The sequence below is a fragment of the Myotis myotis genome, unplaced genomic scaffold (assembly GCF_014108235.1).
Source record: "Myotis myotis isolate mMyoMyo1 unplaced genomic scaffold, mMyoMyo1.p scaffold_m19_p_1, whole genome shotgun sequence".
NCBI classification, from domain to species: Eukaryota; Metazoa; Chordata; class Mammalia; order Chiroptera; family Vespertilionidae; genus Myotis; species Myotis myotis.
In genome coordinates, this window is record NW_023416313.1 from 82,509,500 (window position 1) to 82,529,494 (window position 19,995).

Here is a 19,995-nt window from a genome sequence, read left to right on the forward strand (position 1 = left end):
GGCTTGATCCCCAGTGTGGGGCATGCAGGAGGAAGCCAATCAATGATTCTCTCTCATCATTGATGTTTCTCTCTCTCCCTTCCACTCTGAAATCAATAAAAATATATTTTAAAAAAAGATTTAAAAAAAATTGAAAATAGTGTTAAGTTTGCTTATGCTGTTATATATCTTTTCCATATCATATTTGAAGAGTTAAAGATTAACATGACTGGTATGTTTAATAGAACTCTGCAAATATAGAGCAATCCTTGTTAGAATTATGTTGCCTTTAAGATCTATAGTAGGAATTTTGTCTCAGAACGAAGTTACCAATACTTAAGAATCTGACAATATTTCAAACAGCTATAAAAACACCACTTATATAACAATGTTTGGGAGCTATCTGTTGTGTTCTACATAATAACAGCTTCTTGTTTTATATACTGCACTTTTTGTTAAATCTAGTGACTTGGCTAATTTTTTTTCTTTGCAGTTCTGAAATAACCAGTATGGTGCAATTCTTATAAAATAAAATGCCTATTAAATTATCAATCAACCATCTGGACAAAGTGGGGGAAAAGTTTAATTGATTTTCATTATGATACTAAAGAATCTATAGGAATTTAGTCTTGTAGATAAAAAGAGCTTATGGGTTTATGATATTTCTTATGGAAAAAATTCTTTGAAAAACAGTATAGCTATATAAAGCCACCTTGTTTTATAATGAAGTATATTAGTTATTTTAATTTTAGGTGAATGATGATACAGTGAAAATGACTACAAGTTTTCTGCCTATTGTAATAGTCTGTAGTTACATTATTCTCTCCTCTCAGCATGTTTGCACCTGCATTTTATCCAAGATGTGTTGTGCACTACCCATGGCAAGCCTGCTCAGTCCTGACTGGTTTGCCAGACTGACAGCTGCTTACTTCCAGGAAGCCACCCTCTGGTTCTTAGTGTGTGTCGCGTCCTCTCAGAGTACCACTGATCCTTGATTACTGAAAACTCCAACTCTAAGAATTCACAGTTCTTGACTCACAGCAAAGTAAACCCTTTAGTTAATTTAGTTCAATTCAATACATAATAATTGAATGCATACCATGAGCAAGGTAAGTGCTATGGGGCACGCAAAATAAATAATCCATATTCCCTGACATTAAGTTGCTTAATACATAGGAAAAGATATGTACTCAAATCACTATATTAAAACATGGCTGCACACTTCCTTACTAGTAAAAAGCATCTGTACTTTTATACAAGATTCATAGTTTTATCTTCCTGAGCATTACTTCTCAGCTCAGGAAACCTTTCAGATTTCTAGACTTGCATGGTCAACTGTCTATTCAGCATTTCCTCAGAGATGACGTACAGGAAGCTCAAACTCAACAGGCCCTGTATCAAACTCATAATCATTTGTCCTAAACTTGCTCTTCCTTCAGGGTCCCCTACCTCAGTGAATGCAAATGCAAGCGAGAAGCCTGCTAGTCACTCTATATGTCTTTATTGTCTTTGTCCTTTTGGTTCAACTTTTGCTAGCTCATTTCCCTGAGTTTCTGTTGGAACTCCTCAGGGACTTATCTGTAGGCCTGCTTTTCTTTTTACTTTATAGTCTCTCCTGATGGAGATTTTATTAGTGTTTCTATGGTCTATATGCTTAAGACATTCATTTTTAATTAATTAGTTTTTATGTTTTTATTGATTTCAGAGAGGAAGGGAGAAGGAGAGAGAGATAGAAACACCAATGATGAGGAAGAATCATGGATTGGTTACCTCCTGCACATCCTCTACTGGGGATTGAGACTGCAACCTGGGCACGTGCCCTGACCAGGAATCGAACCGTGATCTCTGGTTCATGGGTTGACGCTCAACCCCTGAACCACATGTACAGGGTTAGACTTTCATTTTTTAAGTCACACTCTGGCCAAGAAAAACATTATTGGTGAAATATATTTAATCTCCTTAGAAAAAATATCACTATAGTTTAAATTTGATTCCCCCCCCCTTTTTAAGTGGCATTCCCCAGAATATTCCATTTATTCAAACAAACGTATTAAACACACACATTCCAAGCACTTGCTCATCACAAAAATGCTGTAAGCCAGATGTTATTATACTCTTGGGGTGAAGCAATTTCCCAGAATCAGTCATCCAGCGAGGATTTGAACTCAGGAATCTTCTGACTATAAATTCTGAGCTCTTTCCAATAAACTGCTCTTCAAACCTGTAAATCCCTTAGTGCAAAGGAAATGAACCAGGTATTAAAAAGAAAGCAATATATTTAAATAAATTCCTTATGAGGTGTGATTACATGATAGATACTCCTTAAGAAATGTAAACGATGAAATTTGCTAACGGAAGTAAGTCCATAATTCAATTTATTTTTCCTCTCATCTTTCCACAAAGGATTTGAATTTCCTTGCAGTAGGAACAAATAAATAAAATAGTAATAAAAAATAAACAACTGCAAGAAGAGATAGGTGAGAAAGAATTGAGAAACCTGACTGGGGAAAGATATGTTGTTAACACAATTACTAAGACTGAGCCTTACGTTTGGCTCTCCCTTCCTAGGGAGTCAAAGCAAAAGGAGAAACAAAGGCAGGTAAGTACTTCTCACTTCCTTTAGGCCTGTGCAAGTATCAGCTCAGCGAGCCCTTTCATGACTGCCTTGTTTAAAAATAACAATGCTACCCCATACCCATACTCCCTATCCACCTTCCCTACTTTTATTTTTTTGGGAAAAAAAAAAATAACCCACTGATGTTTTGCTCATTTATTTACTGTTTCTCTCTCTCCCTAGTACAGTGCAAGATTAATGAGGGGAGAGATTTGTGCCTGTTTCTGTTTGTGTCTTTGTGTCCCGGATGCCTAGAGCAGTGCCTGGAAAACAGTAGGAGCTCAATAAATTTTTTATAAATTAAATTTATTGGGGTGGCACTGGTTAATAACATAAGATTCAAGTGTACAATTCTATAATCATCTACATATTGCATTCTGTGCTCACCACCCAAAGTCTAGTCTCCCTCCATCACTGATATATTTGACTCCCTTTAGTCTCTTCATCCTCCCCCAGCCCTCTTACCCCTCAATAAAAGTTTTCAATCCATAAATGAGAAGCTATCAAGGGTATATGTATATGCTATACAGAAAAATGAGGAACAAATAATAAATACAGAAAATTTCTATAATACAATGACTATAATTAGTTGTTAAAGCAATTCATATTCAATATAATACAAATGGAGAAAGAAAATATCTTCAGTATATAGCCAGATGGTTAGCACAACTGAATTCTAAAATTAGTAGCCAAGGATAGAATACACAAAGACTGATTTCCAAGAAGTTAATAATTTAAACTCCAAAGGAAAAATATTATCATCCAAATATGGCAGAATCATTATAGCCTTTTCATTATATTACTATTAAACTATGTATGCATAATAATGAAGAAATAAATTTGGCATTTTCTTCATATATTTATTATCAATTGTTTTACACAGTTGGTCATGCTAAATAGTTAATTCTCTATGAAGAAATCACTTCATTCTTGATCTTCTTTAAAATTAAAAACTTAAACTAAATGTGCTTCTACACTCCTGTGAAAATCTTGAATAGACAAAGTTGTCTCTGAAACCAATAACCATTCAACATATGGATTAAATATGCTAGAATGATATGAACAAGAAATTGGGATTTGTGTGCTAATAAGAAGTAGACATAGCTATGGAATTCTTGAAGCAGCAATACTTTGTTTTTTGGGTAGTTCTTTTAGTATCAGGTTAATTTTAGTTCTATAACTCATCAGAAAGAACTTCAAATAGAAATCAATCCTTGCTTTTCACATGCATGCAAGTCACATACACATTGAATGTATATATACAATAGTACCATGAAAGGACATTAGAATAGAGTTAATATTTTCTAGTAGCATGAGACATTGTAAAGTAAGAAACGGAGTACCCTCTATCCACAAATTAATCTACTTTGTGTAGGGATTTTTAGAAAGATGTAACACTTGCTGGGTCCCTCATTAATAATGAGTTAAATAAAATCCTTAATGCATGTTAATTTTACATGTAATAAGAGCTATAATATTACCTCTTTTTACAAATATCTCTATTATAAAAACCCCTTGGCCATGACTCCGTCACACCATAATGACCAAAGACTGGTCACCAGGAGGCTGCGTGCACTGCGAGGCGCGCAGGTGGGCGGGGCTGCGTGCACTGGGAAGCGCACGCAGTGGGAGAGTCGGGCCCCACCGGTGGGACTTGGGGGAGTCCCGCGGTGAGGTCTGGGGTCCTGGGTCTCGCGCGATTTCCCGTGGGTCTGGGTCTTCTGCGATTTCGCAGGCTGGTCACTAGTCCTTTATAATTGCCATTATTAAAAATGGCTAATCTGAATTTTAACTTATGTTAGCTCTGGGTTTCATTTATTATCTTCCTATGTTCACTTCAAGAAAAGTTAAAAACAAAATTGCAAATTTAGAGTAATTACGTAGATTAATAACTGTATTCCACGACCCTATGTTCATTAGCATTTCACCTTCTTGATATTATGGTGGTTTTTAAATACAATATATCAAGGAACACAATCCTTGCCTAAATTCTTACAAACGTCTTACAAGGTTCATTAGCTTAATGGCAACTAAAACCACTAGTTTCTTTGTTGTTGATTCTGATAATAGAATTTGCTCCTATTATATACAAAGTCCTCTCTCTAATTTCTGTCATGATCATTTTTTGCCACATTGCTTCAGCAAAAACATCAATTGAGTTTTTACCAACAGTATCACTTGGATAGAAGTTTTTACAGCCTCTGTACTACCTCAGATACACCAAATTAATTGTTTGGAGCATAATGTGATCTCTACTTTCATGGAGATTATGGTTTAGTGTGAACCTGTGAAGGGGTGAATGAGAAGTGGCAGAGAATAAACACGTTAACAAATAAATACTTTTAAATAGTGTGAGAGCTATAAGGAAAATAAAACAGAGTAGTGGAAAAGAGGAAGATTGTGGTGGGTTGGAGGTTTTTTCTATAGATTAGGCAGAGCTGGGATCTTGGAAAGCTAACAGTTAAGCTGATGATCTGATGCGCTGCATAGGGAAACTATGGGGAAGAAGTCGGAGACAGAACTGAGCTGGCTTGCCTTGTGCAGTGACTGTGACTGTGATCCACAATTAGATATATTTTATTTCTGGACTCATATAAACTAAAGTTCCATGGCATGACACTCATACCATCTGTGATACATTTGAACAATTTCTATCCACAATCTGTTAAATTGATTTCATGCCCCAACACTAGCTTGGTGGTTAAGGACTCAGGCTTTAAGCATGGCTTTAAATCTGAACTCCACAATTCACTAGCTGTGATACTTCCAGTGTGTTATTTAACTTTGCTGTGCTATAGTTTTTACATCATTAAAGTGGGGCAATATATATCTACTCATGAAGTTTGATATCAGATTTCCCTTCAGAAAGACTAAACCAATTTATACTTCTAACTTTAGTGTATTCTTATTTCATATACTGTTTCTCTAAACCCACACTATTCATCTTTCTAATCTTTAACAACTTGATAGGTGAATAATCATTCCTAATAGGTTTAATTAGCATTTTTAAATTTCTAGTGAGACTGACATGTTTTCCTGCTTATTGGATACTAAATGTAGTTGCAGTTTAATTTACAACACAATGTGCAAAAATATGTTAAATAAAAATTTATATTTATATAAATCTTTACCCAACCACAGCATTATGTATTACATAATTTATGACATGGTTACTATTACATTTAGAACTTGTTTGTCAATGCTAGTTATAGAATCCACTTATACTATTTCCCATTAAACTACATAGAACCAATAAAGAAAAAAAAGAACTTTTTGAGGAGATGAATAAAAAATCAATGAGAATACCAGCTAGTTCTTGAATTAGTCTTTGAAATTAGTATAAACCAAAAAACATTAAAATTTGCACTCATTTTCATTTTAACCAAAAGGATTCAATACTTTAAGTCATAGTTGCAAATATGGACAAATGAAACAACCAAGTATTCAAAAAGATACATATAATATCAGCCATATCTATTATTAAAAGAGTTGCCTATTGTAGTGGAAGAGTATGCCATCTATAGATACATAAAAGCCTAAGCTATTGTCCGACCATTCACCTGGCAGCTATGAGGCACAATGACCACCAGGGGGCAGACGCTTCAACCAGTAGAGGAGGGAGCTCGATTCCTCGTGGAATAGGCCCTGGGTTAGGTTGCTCCTGGGGCACTGTCGGCCTTGAATCTGCTTCACCCTCACCCAGGACCCAGAGAGGAGGGAGGAGGGAGTCTGATTCCTCACAGAATCAGCTGTGGGTTAGGTTGCTGCTGGGGAGAGGGTGGGAAGAGATTAACCAAAGATCTTATGGTGCATGGATCTGTGCACTGGTGGGGTCCCTCAGCCTGGCCTGCAGGGATCGGGCAGAAACTGGCTCTCCAACATCCCCCGAGGGGTCCTGAATTGCAAGAGGATGCAGGCAAGGCTGAGGGACCCCACCTGTGCACAAACCAGGCCTCTAGTTTATAATTATACCAGAAGCCCAATGCCCAAAATTCTTGCATGGGCAGGGTCCCTAAGCCTGGCTGGTGATCAGGGTCGATGGGGTCTTCCGGCTGCCGGCCAGGGCCTTCCTTTGTTCCGTGCTTCCCCCCAGTGGTCAGTGCACATCCTAGGAAGCGACTGAACTCCCAGTCTCCGGTCAAACTCCCGAGAGGACACTTTACATATCAGCCTTTTATATATATAGATACTTGAACAACATACTACTTGTTTTTAAAAAATGAAGCCTCTGGTGACATTATTAAGTGCCTCGGATATGCAGGGCAGTACTGCAATCCCCCTTATCTGAGGAGGATTATGTGCTAAGGCCCCCAATGGATACCAGAAATCAGGGATAGTACCCTATGTACACCATGTTTTTTTCTATACATTCATACCTGTTATAAAGTTTAATTTATAAATTAGATGCAGTAAGAGATGAACAATAACTAATAATAAAATAATTAAACAATATATTGTAATAAACGTTAGGTGAATATGATCTGTCTCTCAAAGTATCTTATTGTACTATAGTCACTCTTTTTTCTGTGATGTGACTGATACAATGCCTATGTGATGAGATGAACTGAGGTGAATGACTTGGACATTGTGGCAAAGTGTTAGACTACGTATAAGGGAAACTTGAACACAAGCACTGTGATACCTTGACAGTGGATCTGATGTCCCAGATAGCTACTACATGACTAATGGCAGGTAGTTTGTACAGTGTGGAGACGCCGGTCAAAGGGATGACTTATGTCCCGGGCAGGAAGGAAGGAAGACTTTGAGAAATTTCATACTACTACTCACAACAATGCGCAACTTAAAAACTATGAATTGTTTATTTCTGGAATTTTCCATTTAATATTTTTGGGTTACACTTAACTGAAGATAACTGAAACCATAGATAAGGGGGAACTACTGTATGCTACCTAATAGCTTGTCTATTGAAAGTAGCCAATTCAAACATCTTTCCTGAAAAATAACTCTCCTCAATTCTTAACTTCTAGCAGTGACAAGAGCCTCTTTTGTACATAATTACCTCTGAAATCATGGAATAGGGAACTCTGATGGCAATCAGTCTGATGAAATTTGCCAGTCACGAAAAATCAAACTTAAATTCCCTTCCTCTGTAGATGATCTGCATGTATCTAAGTAAAATTTTGATCAATAGAATAAAAAACAAAAATAAATTTATTTCACATTAACTGGAAGAGGAAATAAAAAATGTGAACAACAGATGTTAGAGAAAAATTATATCAAAGGTAGTAGAAGTAAAAATCACAAATGAAATTGAATTTTCTTAATGTGTATTTACATATTAAGTATTAATAATTTTATCCTTCATTTTCCAAAATGTTCAAAACATATTCATCGTGATTTTTCTTTGCTCAGAATTTTGATAAGCTATAGTTGTTGCCACAAAGGAATAGCAACAAGAAGTAAAGCCAATCACTTCTTTCTATGCCAAGATAAGGCATAGCTGCCAATGAGGTTAAATGGAAAAAAACACTGGATATGGGAAAAGATTAGATCAGAGGAGAGAAAGTATCTTTTGTTTCAAGTTTATTAGAAATTCAATTTCTCTGCTCAAATAAAACTAATCCTTGACTGTCTTATCAATTCCCTTGAACACACACACACACACACACACACACACACACACACACCACTTCATGAACCAAAACATGACTAGTTGGGACTCAAGGTTTTTGAAGATACCAACATGTGGCTGCTATTGCAAGATAAGATTGTAACTACAGAGAAGACAGAAACTAAAGACACTGTGGCAAAGGCTTAAAGAAGACTTGAATAAGGATATAGTGTTTCTCCTCAGGCCTCTTAGGGCAAAGCTAATGTCATGGCACATTTAGTTTTCCCTTTAACATTGCTTTCACACTTATTTTGAACAAGAAATTAAAAAATAAATTGGACAGAGGGTGGATATTCTTTTTCCTAGCAAGGATCAGTGGCCTATAATAAAAAAAATCAACTGAAAATCTAACCAAAAAGCAACATAATGTAGGCTGGTAGGTTAATTTTTAATTTTTTAAAATCCTCACTTGAGGATATGTTTTTATTTTTTTAATTTATTTTGAGAGAGAAAAACATCAATTGGTTCCTCCTATATGAGCCCCAACCAGGATCAAACCTGCAGCCTATAAATGTGCCCTGAATGGGTATTGAACCCACAACCTTTCAGTGTATGGGGTGATGCTCCAACCAACTGAGCCACCTGGCCAAGGCAGATTAAATTTTTTTAGATAAATATAAAATATCATATAATTTTTAGATTAGGAAATCTTGATGTATTTTTCAGTAAATAAATATTCTTGAAATCTGAAAATTACATATATTACAATTATGGACAAAAAAGGGGTTCAAATGGAAAACAACCTCACAGAGTGATCTGATCATAAATTCCTAACTGGGAAGGTCATGGTGGGTAGCCATGCCCCAGGCATATAACTTCTTTATTTTTGCCTAAAGCAAACCCTGTCCATTGTTTTTGTGCATCTAGGTTATCACACCTTTGGAATACCCACTTTCAGATCTCTCCTTCTAATACATGACCACCTTTTTAGACCCCTCCTTCTAAAGCAATGGTCACCCAAAGAGAGAACCTGTAATCCAATCCATGTGTGAACACGCAAGAGTTTAGCTATTCTGTAATTTGATCCCTACCTTTCTCCCATCTTCATGTTTTACATTTCCTCCTTAATCTCAAATGCATAAAAGAAACTGCAAACTTTTTCTCAGCAGCATTTTTTTTTTTCCTGTTGAGATCTTGCTTCTAGGTATATTCTCTGTTTGGCTCAAATAAGTTACTATAAAAATTCTCTACCAGTTTGGATAGTCTTACATCTACAAAATTCAATACTGTCGTGTGGTTGGTTGATAGGAATAAGAAGGGAACCAGGGGGAAAAGATATACTTTTCTGTGTATAAGATGCCCTCATGTATAAGACACCCCCCACTTTTCCAACCCAAAATTAAGAAATCAGTATTTTAAACATTTTGCTGGTTTTCCTCTTAAGGCCTTCTTCTTTTTTGGCATCGTAAGGAGTTGTTCTTCCTGTTTTCTCCACTGTCTGATCATATACTCAGTGGGAGGAGGTCCAAATTGTCTCTCTGCAGCTCTGTTTCCATGTTCTTTTGCTTGGCTGATTACATTCAGTTTGAATTTTGAAGAGTAAGACAATTGCTTATCAGTATTTAGCTTTTTATTTTTTGACAGCTTTATGGGCTCAGAACACTCCGGTCCCTGTTGCATCTGCACATTCTCCACCTCCACCTCCAATCATGGCATCAGCTGACATTGTAACAATAAGGCTCGTGATTGGAGGAAGCCTGTTTGAGAAGGTATGGTCTAATGATTTTGGAAAAAAATAGCGTCTTATACATGGAAAAATATGGTAGGTCTATAATATTCATTGAGGGCCTACTATATGTTGGCATTTTATATACAAAACTAGAGGCCCGGTGCACAAAAATTTGTGCACTCGGAGGGGAGGGGAGGAGTCCCTCAGCCCAGCCTGTGCCCTTTCACAGGGGATACCACCTGCTGGCTTAGGCCCGCTCCCCGGGGGATTGGGCCTAAGATGGCAATCAGACATCCCTCTGGCAGCCCGGCAGCCCTCGGAGGATGTCCACTTGCCAGTGGGGAGCAGGCCTAAACTGCAGTCGGACATCCTTAGTGCTGCTGAGGAGGCAGGAGAGGCTCCCACCACCACCGCTGTACTGGCAGCCATCAGCCTGGCTTGTGGCTGAGCAGAGCTCCTCCCATGTGAGAGCGCCCTGACCACCAGAGGGCAGCTTCTGCATTGAGCGTCTGCCCCCTGGTGGTCAGTGTGTGTTATAGTGATCAGTCATTCCCAGTCCTTCTGCTGTTAGGGTCAGTTTGCATATTACCATTTACCATATAGGATAGAGGCCTGGTGCACGGGTGGGGGCTGGCTGGTTTGCCCTGAAGGGTGTCCTGGATCAGGGTGGGGGTTCCGCTTGGGTGCCTGGCCAGCCTGGATGAGGGGCTGATGGCTGTTTGCAGCTGGTCACACCCCCTTCAGGGTGGGGGTCCCCAATGGGGTGCCTGGCCAGCCTGGATGAGGGGCTAATGGCTATTTGCAGCTGGTCACACCCCCTTCAGGGTAGGGGTCCCCACTGGGGTGCCTGGCCAGTCTCGGTGAGGGGCTGAGGGCTGTTTTCAGGCTGGTGGGCGACTGAAGCTCCCAGCCTCTCCTTTTTTCTTTTTCTTTTTTTTATTCTGGGATTTATTTACCTTCTATAGCTGTCACTGGAGCTGAGAACCGGCTCCAGCTCTGAGGCTGTTGCCGGCTGAAAGAAGGTACCTGGGTTTGTTTAGATTCTATAATTGAAACTCTGTTGCCATTACTGGCCACTCTAAGCTCTGAGGCCGCGCTGGCTGAAAGCAGTACCTGGGGTTTGTTTAGGTTCTATAATTGCAACTTTGTTGCATCCGGAGCTCAGAGCTGGGCTGCGGCAGGCGGGGAACCTTGGCTTCCTCCATCACTGGAGCAAGCAAGCCTCCTGTTTGCTTCAGCTGCCTGGTTGCCGGCCGCCATCTTGGCTGGCAGTTAATTTGCATATCTCACTGATTAGCTAATGGGAAGGGTAGCAAAGTTACGATTAGTTACCATGTTTCTCTATTATTAGATAGGATGTCACTGAATTCACATAAGAACTTTAAGAAGTGAGTAACATTATACCTATTACAATGATAACATTCTCTAAGGCAGTGATTTTCAACTGGTATGACACAAGAATTTTTAATATGCAATACCTGACTATTTAACCAGGGGCACTGATCTCTTTTACCTTAGATTGACAGCAGCCAACACAACAATAGCTATCTGGTGTGAATGAATCAAAATCATACCTCTTTTTTTTTTTGGACAAATGGGCCAAAAATTTTTTTTGTTGTTGGTTGCAGAATTTTAGTAATTAGTTTACATGTGCCATGAGATGAAAAAGATTGAAAATTGCTGCTCAAAGGGATTAAGTAATTAGTATGACAAGGCTAATAAGTAGTAAAGCCAGGATTCAAACTTAAAAATGTCATACTCCATCACCTTTGTTCCATAATTCTCTATTTCTTCAGGGGAGAGGATGTAGTGGGGAGGAGATGTATGGGGAAAAAGAGAAAGTGGCTGAGAAGAATAAAAGACAAAGAGAGAAAGAGACACTCAATAGAGATGAAACGGAGATGAGTAGCAAGAAAGGGGCGGAAAAGATTTGAGAGAGAGAGAGAGAGAGGGCAAAATAGAGAAAGTTGCATGTGAGGAGCTGCTAGAAGAAGGGATGCAAAAAAAGATCAGTTGGGAGACTACCTCTTTGGAATGTAGACTTCAAGAAAATACACAATTTTTACATTTGTATTGGAATATCTACTAGCAGAGGAATTATTCTTGACAAGTGAAAGCACTATAACCCTAGTACATTTTGAACAGGGTTTTTCCCAACTTCGGCACTATTAACATTTTGAGTTAGATAATGCTTTGTTGAAGGGAATGTTTTGTGCATTATAGGATGTTTAGCAGTACCCCTAGACCCTACCTATTAGATGCCAGTGCCACCCCAGCAGTCTTAACAATCAAAAACCTCTTCAGACATTGCCAAATGTCCCCTATGAGCTAAATTGCCCCAGTTAAGAACTACTGATATAATGATTAAAAAATGAACAAAAAATGCCTACCATATGTAAAATTACTCTCTCAGTTACTATAGTGACTGGACATTCTTGAGAACAATATGAGATTAAGTTTAGGGCCGAATTCATCTAAACTCATAGCTCTTGTTACAGTATTGCTTGCAAGCTGCATTAAAAGGAAGTGTATCTAGTTTTGAACTGCACATTCTAAGGGAGGACAGGAGATTTGTCAGTGACTGTTTACCCATCATGTAGGAGAGCTCTTTCTATATATGAAAAAACACTGGCTTTGGAGCTTGGAGACCTGCATTCTGGTCTGCTTTAGTACCACTTAGTTGTAGAACCTAGAACAAATCTATATATCTCTATGTCTATCACTCTACCTCTCTCTACCTCTATCTTTATCTCCATCTCTATATCTCTACCTCTATCTCTGCCTCTACCTCTATTTCTATCTCTATATGTATATCATTTATATCTATATACCATTACAGAGAGTACGATGAACACAGTGGTTTGTCTTGCTTGTCCTCTAGTCCTTTGCCACTCAGTGTTGGGAGCTTGTTAGAGATGCAAAATCTGTCGAAACCGGTTTGGCTCAGTGGATAGAGCGTCGGCCTGTGGACTGAGAGGTCCCAGGTTCGATTCCGGTCAAGGGCATGTACCTGGGTTGCGGGCATATCCCCAGTAGGAGATGTGCAGGAGGCAGCTGATCGATGATTCTCTCTCATCGATGTTTCCAACTCTCTATCTCTCTCCCTTCCTCTCTGTAAAAAATCAGTAAAATATATTAAAAAAAAAAAAAAAAAAAAAGAGAGAGATGCAAAATCTAAGGCCTCACCCCAGATCAATGAAATCACAATCTGCATTTAACAAGAGATGATTTGTATGCAAATTAAAGCTGAGGAGAACTGTTCTATTCCACCTTCACTTTCTAACTGCAGAGTCTGCAAACCCTAAGAGGGGCATTTTTCAGGTTTCTTTCAGCTAGAGTTCTGGTTGAAAATTGGGCCCAAAAGCTAATTTACATGCTAATTATGTGTTAGGAGCTGCTGTAAGCACTTTACATATATTATTAACTCATGTAATTCTTCCAACAATCCTGATGTTCATACAACTATGAGTCCATCTATATAGATGAAGAAATTGAAGGATGAAAAGTTAACTTGCTTAAATATCTATGAGCCAGCATTGATCTGAGAGTTCCAAGCATTGTATAAAGCAAAAAAACAGAAATGAAGCATTACCATTTGAAAAGAAGCAAAATCAACCTTGTTTATACACTGGATGATTAATACCTAGAAGATACAAAAAGTCAAATCTAAGAGCTAATAGTATTTATTAATTAAAAAATTCAGAAAGGTAGCTAGTTAAAAACTATGTAAGAACCAATAGCTAGAAATCAAGAGCAAAATCATAATGTGGAAAAAAATCCCTTTCATAATACCAACAAAAATATAAAAGTTTAATACAGACTTTAGTATTCATAATTATTTTAAAGGATTGTAAAGCCAGGGAGAAAGTGGGTTATTCAATGATTAGGAAAAAAAATAGAAGATTAGCTCCATACCTCACATTATACATTAACCATTCTAAAATGATTATATGCATAGGTAAAAAAAAAAAACCCCATAAACACACACATACAGAGAGAGAGAGAGAGAGAGAGAGAGAGAGAGAGAGAGAGAATTGGTGGGTATTTAACTAACTGTAGAATTAAAAAGAATGCTCTTAAATCAGTGGTTGGCAAACTCATTAGTCAACAGAGTCAAATATCAACAGTACAATGATTGAAATTTCTTTTGGGAGCCAAATTTTTTAAATTTAAACTATACAGGTAGGTACATTGTTATTAATTTAATTAGGGTACTCCTAAGGCTTAGGAAGAGCCACACTTAAGGGGCCGAAGAGCCGCATGTGGCTCGCAAGCCGCATGTGGCTCGCAAGCCGCAGTTTGCCAACCACGGCTCTAAACAAATATATATAGATACCTTGTATATATGTGGAGAGAGTACTGTGTTTATCTGTGAGTGTCGGTGATGTGTATGAAATTACCAAAAAAATTCCTTTAGCTAATAAAAGTATATTGGATTTCTAAATACAAAACATCATAAACAAAGTTATCAAGTAAACAGCAAACAGAAAAAATTATTTATAATCAATGTGAAATAAGGGATAAATACAATGCCAAAAGGAAAATGGTCAAAGAATATTACCGGTGTGGCTCAGTGGTTGAGCATCGACCTATACACCAAGAGGTCACTGGTTTGATTCCCAATCAGTGCATGTGCCCAGCTTGTGGGCTCTATCCCCTGGGGGAGGGGGAAAAGGGGGAGAAGAGAGGAGGGGATGTGGGAGGGCATGTGGGAGGCAGATGATCAGTGTTTCTCATCAATGTTTCTCTCTCTCTCTCTTCCTCTCCCTTCCTCTGTCTCTAAAATCAATAAAAACATATTAAAAAAAGAAATACAAATGTTTATATATATGAAATACAAATGTGTGTATACACACACAGGGGTGGGCAAAAGTAGGTTTACAGTTGTGAGTTGTCTTATTTATTATTGTATTATTTTTTTGTATTTATCTTTTTCTATATAAACTGTAATCCTACTTATGCCCATTCCTGTACATGGTTTAGAAAACCTCTACAGCAATGTCTTACAACAGTAAGATAATTTTTGCCTAGGAAATTGGCCAAGATTAATTTATAAATTATATTGTTCTTTGCTGGCATGGATGGTTTCCAATCAGCACTCGAATATACCAAAGATAGAAGTATACATTGCTGTAACCTTTCTTGAATGCAATGATTTAGGATGTTTTGAAAGGCTTCAGAGTTTGACTCATTGACCTAGTTCTTTCACTTCTAGGAATCTATTCCAAAGTAGAACTGTGAGGATTTACAAGCAAAGACTTTCATGACCACAGGATTTATAAAAGGAAATTTAAAGCAACGTCAGTGTGCTGTTTTGGAGGAGTAAACTATTAGGCAGCCCTAGATATAATTTTTAAAAACAATTTTTGATGACATGGAAAAAATGACAAAATATGCTAAGTAGATAAAACAAGATACCAAATTCAAATACTACATTAAAACATGTTAAAAACATATCCCTGTGTATATATACCCATATGCACATACATAAAAATATATTAATGCAGTAGTACCAAATTTTTATATTTTACAACAAAATATTCCTCAGTGTGGGATTTCAAATGCTTTTGTTTTCTTCTTTAGATCTTTCTATATTTCTACATTTTCTGAAGTACACATTACTCTGCTAATCACAAAGACCTTAAGGCTAAAGATCAATCTGAGGATAATGGGACCTCTCTAAGCTCTAGGTAAGCAGGGCTGTGAACTGCTGCATCTAAGTCAGCCGTGGGCAAACTACGGCCTGCGGGCCGGATCGGATCCGGCCCGTTTGAAATGAATAAAACTAAAAAAAAAAAAGACCGTACCCTTTTATGTAATGATGTCTACTTTGAATTTATATTAGTTCACACAAACACTCCATCCATGCTTTTGTTCCGGCCGTCCGGTCCAGTTTAAGAACCCATTGTGGCCTTCGAGTCAAAGTTTGCCCACCCCTGATCTAAGTGGATGCCACTCACATTACAGACATCTAATAAATGGACCGGAGAAGGTTGGCCTTCCAGCTGTGCAACAGGGCAGAGACTCTTGTACAACAAGGCCCTCACAGCTGTAAACATATTTAGATCATCTCTCATGCACACAATTACCAACACACGTGTAGGGTAACTGTGCCCTGCCTTCAGTTCCTTGGGCATTTTGCCTCTCTCCCTAGCTTACTTCTCTGAGAGGCCTGACTCCTACTTCATCTAGAGACTTGGTCCATTCTTTAAAGTCCTTCTTTCCTAGGATACTTGATTTTAATCAGGCTTCCTTTGTCAACCATCCTACCTGGAAAGACCTAGGCCAAAAGGGCATAGGAACCTTAGTTTTCTCTCAGATGGAGTGGCATCTAATGACAAATTGTAAAAAACCGAGGCTGACAATATCTCAGTTATTAAAACACCTATATTAATGCCAACATTTCAGTATTACATGAAGTAAACACCAAAATACATAGACACTTTGATCTGGTATCATAATAACCTTGAGCCAAAGATTTGTGTAGTCAAATCTGATGCAAGAGCCTTCCAGGTTGAGGGAAGGTTATGAGCCTTTCAGAAAAAAAAGAGGACAGAAAAATCAGTGAAGGAAAGGATGTATGTAGAGGAGCCTTCAGCCTGGGGAAGAAATCCACTTCATCAACTTATCAGATAAGAGCGAAACTCTGTGAAGGGGCTGACAAAAATCACTGAAGATCTGGAGGAGCAGAAGGCAGGTGCCTTCCGGAGCTACTGCGGTGAACAGCACCCCAGCGTAGCCCTGACCCAGATATAAAGGAGCTGCCACTGCTGCCGCCACCACTGCAGCCAGTTCTCTCCCAATGTCCACAGGCCACAAAGACGCTGGGATGCCAAGGGACTGAGCTCAGCAGAAAGGACAGGAAGAAAACCATCTCTGCCTCATTTCCAGCTAATTAGTTGTGATTCTGTTTCTGTTTCTATCATTGTTTCTATGGAAAAGTTCATTTAAATTCTAAATAACTAGTTTACAAACCAAGTTTTCAAAAATATTCCATCTGTAATGTAAAGTCAGTGTGTCCTTAAAAACACACACATCATCTCCCTAAAGAAAAGCTAAATGAAACAACTCCGTAGGGTATGTTTTTAATTTCATTTCTCTTTCCTTCATATATCTTCATATCTGTAGCTACCTCTATCATGAATGCAAGGCAGTGCAGACAAAATTTTAAATTTCATTTACAGGAGCTAAAATAAAGCTAGAAAATAAGCCTTTGTAATAATATTACCAAAAAATGATTGATCACAAAAGCTTGCTCCTTGCACCAATGGGTTGGGTTGAACCAGGTTTGTTGTTGTATATTTTTGACTTCTTGGTAAGAAATTCTTCTTTGGCGCTGATAGAGGAGGAAATGCATAGCTCAGGCATTATTTTCAATTACTGTGTATGTAGGCTTAGAGGACATAAATCAATCCTGTGATGATAATAACATTTTCGAAGGAGTACAGAAAAATGAATTTCCATGATATGCAACGGAAGCAGCAGGTATGCAAAGTGATATATGTTTTCTAGAAATATGTTTCATTCTTTCTTTCGTTTCATGCTTTTTCTTTGTACCTTAAGCAGCTCTGGCAAGACCAGAGCAACTGACAATTCACAAAAGCTTACATAAAGTATTTTATTTTTATTTATCTTTTTATTGATTTCAGAGAGAGGAAGGGAGAGGAAGGGAGAGGAAGGGAAAGACAGAAACATCAATGATGAGAGAGAATCATTGTTCGGCTAACCCCTACTGGGGATCGAGCCAGCAACCCAGGCATGTGCCTGACCTGGGATCAAACCGTGACCTCCTGGTTCATAGGCTGACGCTCAATCACTGAGCCACACCGGCTGGCCTAAACAAAGTATTTTACACGCTCTCTTACAACCATTTGAAAGTTTACTTTGGGAACCGCAGCTCAAATGCACCACAAACCCCTACTTCCCCCACTCCTCCTCCCCTGCCTTCCTGTTGCCCTTTTCTTCATGTTTCCAGCTCAACAACTAAGGTAAGAGGAAACTAAGTCCTTTAGCTACTGAGTTATGGTGCAATTAAAGGGGAAAACTACCAGGGAGAGACTGGCTACCAATGTTTTGCTTCAGTCACCATCTCTTATCCCATCTAATAAAGTGGGAATATGCTAATTGACCTTCACACCATTGCAAAGATGGTAGCACGCAGTCCCCTCAGCTTCCCCCCAGGGCCGGCCCAAGGCACAGGCAAGTCTTGGATGGCGGCTGCCCAGGTGCCCAGAGCCAGCCTGAGGCTCAGGTAACCAAGGCCGCCCAAGGCTCCAGTAACCAGGGCCGGCAGTGGCAGCAGCAGAGGTGTGATGGGGTGTCACCTTCCCCTGGTCACTGGGTCGCCTCCCGCCCCTGAGGGCTCCCGGACTGTGAGAGGGGGCAGGCCGGGCTGAGGGAACTCCCTCCAGTGCTCATGCACTGGGCCTCTAGTCTTGTCATAAAGATGAAAACTTACACCTCCATATGGTGAGCAAGCCTAATGCTAAGACAAATCCTGTGTGTGCCACGCACTGTTATTCCTGTGTCCTGAGTAAAATATTGGCACACTAGAAGTTATACTTAATCTCTTAGTGTATTTAGTGATAGTGGAGTTTGCTAAACGTTACAACAAGGACAGATGGAGAAGGAAAATGAGAGGAGACAGGTGTGGAATCTCCCAGCAGCACAGGCTGTAGTAAAGGCAAGTCATGATTTGAATTCCTGTTCCTTAATGCGATTCTGAAAGTTGGCTTATTTCTCCTATTTTTGAACGTCTAATCGTATTTGCTGGTGAAAATTCATCCCAGGTGTAGTTCAATTTCTCGGATTAAATTCCTGGGCATATGTTGACCATATCTGATGTGTTATAATGCCCTTGGTACCCGTTGGAAGCGAATTTCCCGATTCTTTTACTTTTAAAATGAAGTTTAGCTCTTGCGCGCACGGGAAGGATTGCTCTCGGGAAGTCCCTGTCAAGACCTGGATGGCAGTATCGCTGCTGCCCGCGCCTCGGACCCGGCAGGGCTGGGGAGACACCCGCCCACACCCACACCTCCCGCCACGCTAGGTGCGCCCGCCGCCAGGATCGGGGGGCCGGGGTGGGGCCCCGAAACCAGCGCAGGGGACGGACTCGCCCCGAGTTGAAAAAGAAGTGTTTAGAGGAGGCTTCGGGGCGGTGGGCACTGAGAGGGCACCCCACGGAGCCGGGCCGCGAAGGGCCTGCGGACCCGCCGCACCAGGCCTCGCACCCGGCCCGCGCCGGCCCAACCGCTCTTCCGGGCCACGCGCCCGCCGGCCACGCCCTCCGCCGGGGCGCTCGGAACCGGCCCGCCGCCCGCCCGCTCACCTGCCCGCGCTCCTCCTGCGGCCGCCGCCCGCTCCGCCGCGGGCTCGCCCCGGGCTCCCCTTCGGTCCCCGCCGCAGCCTGCTCGGCCAGCGCGTCCCCGTCCTCGCCGCGCGCCCCGCCGTCACCGCTGCAGTCGCTGCCACCGCCGCCTCTGAGGAGCTGCCGGGCCGAGCACATCCCGCCGCCGGGACGGCCGCCCGAGGGCCAGGCAGCGAAGCGCGAGGCGGCGCCACCACCGGAGGGGATCCGCCGGCACCCAAAGCGCTCGCTGCTGACAGCGGTCTCCCCCCTGCGGCCGCCAGCCCGAGCGGGGAGCAGCAACTCCGCCCCGCCCCTGCTTCACCGTTCGCCCCGCCCCTGCTTCACCGTCCGCCCCGCCCCTGCTTCACCGTTCGCCCCGCCCCTGCTTCACCGTCCGCCCCGCCCCTGCTTCACCGTTCGCCCCGCCCCTGCTTCACCGTTCGCCCCGCCCCTGCTTCACCGTTCGCCCCGCCCCTGCTTCACTGTTCTTATCACCCCGCCCCGCCCCTGCTTCACCGCCAGCCCCGCCCCTGCTTCACCCTCCGCCCCTGCCTCACCGTTCGCCCCGCCCCTGCTTCACTGTTCTTATCTCCCCGCCCCGCCCTGCTTCACCGCCAGCCCCACCCCTGCTTCATCGCCCCGCCCCTGCCTCACCGTTCGCCCCGCCCCTACTTCACCGCCCGCCCCGCCCCGCCCCCGGCCGCCAGGCGGAGCCCCTGGGGTGGGGCCATGCGGGGGCGGGGTCGGCGGAG

General features: G+C 41.0%; 1 protein-coding gene across 4 annotated transcripts in view; it reads right to left on the bottom strand.

Moving 5' to 3' along the window:
* Positions 1-19,559, bottom strand: part of FAM241A (family with sequence similarity 241 member A) — a 38,358-nt gene extending 18,799 nt beyond the window's left edge. For 2 of the 4 annotated variants that reach the window (XM_036343060.1, XM_036343089.1), the window contains exon 1: positions 19,223-19,559. In XM_036343060.1, coding sequence (XP_036198953.1) covers positions 19,223-19,399 — 177 coding nt within the window. In that variant the 5' untranslated portion in view covers positions 19,400-19,559. Of the gene's footprint in view, positions 1-17,122; positions 17,610-19,222 lie in introns of those variants that run through there. The other 2 variants (XM_036343070.1, XM_036343079.1) reach the window with 2 other exon arrangements.
* Between the last annotated feature and the right edge of the window lie 436 nt (positions 19,560-19,995).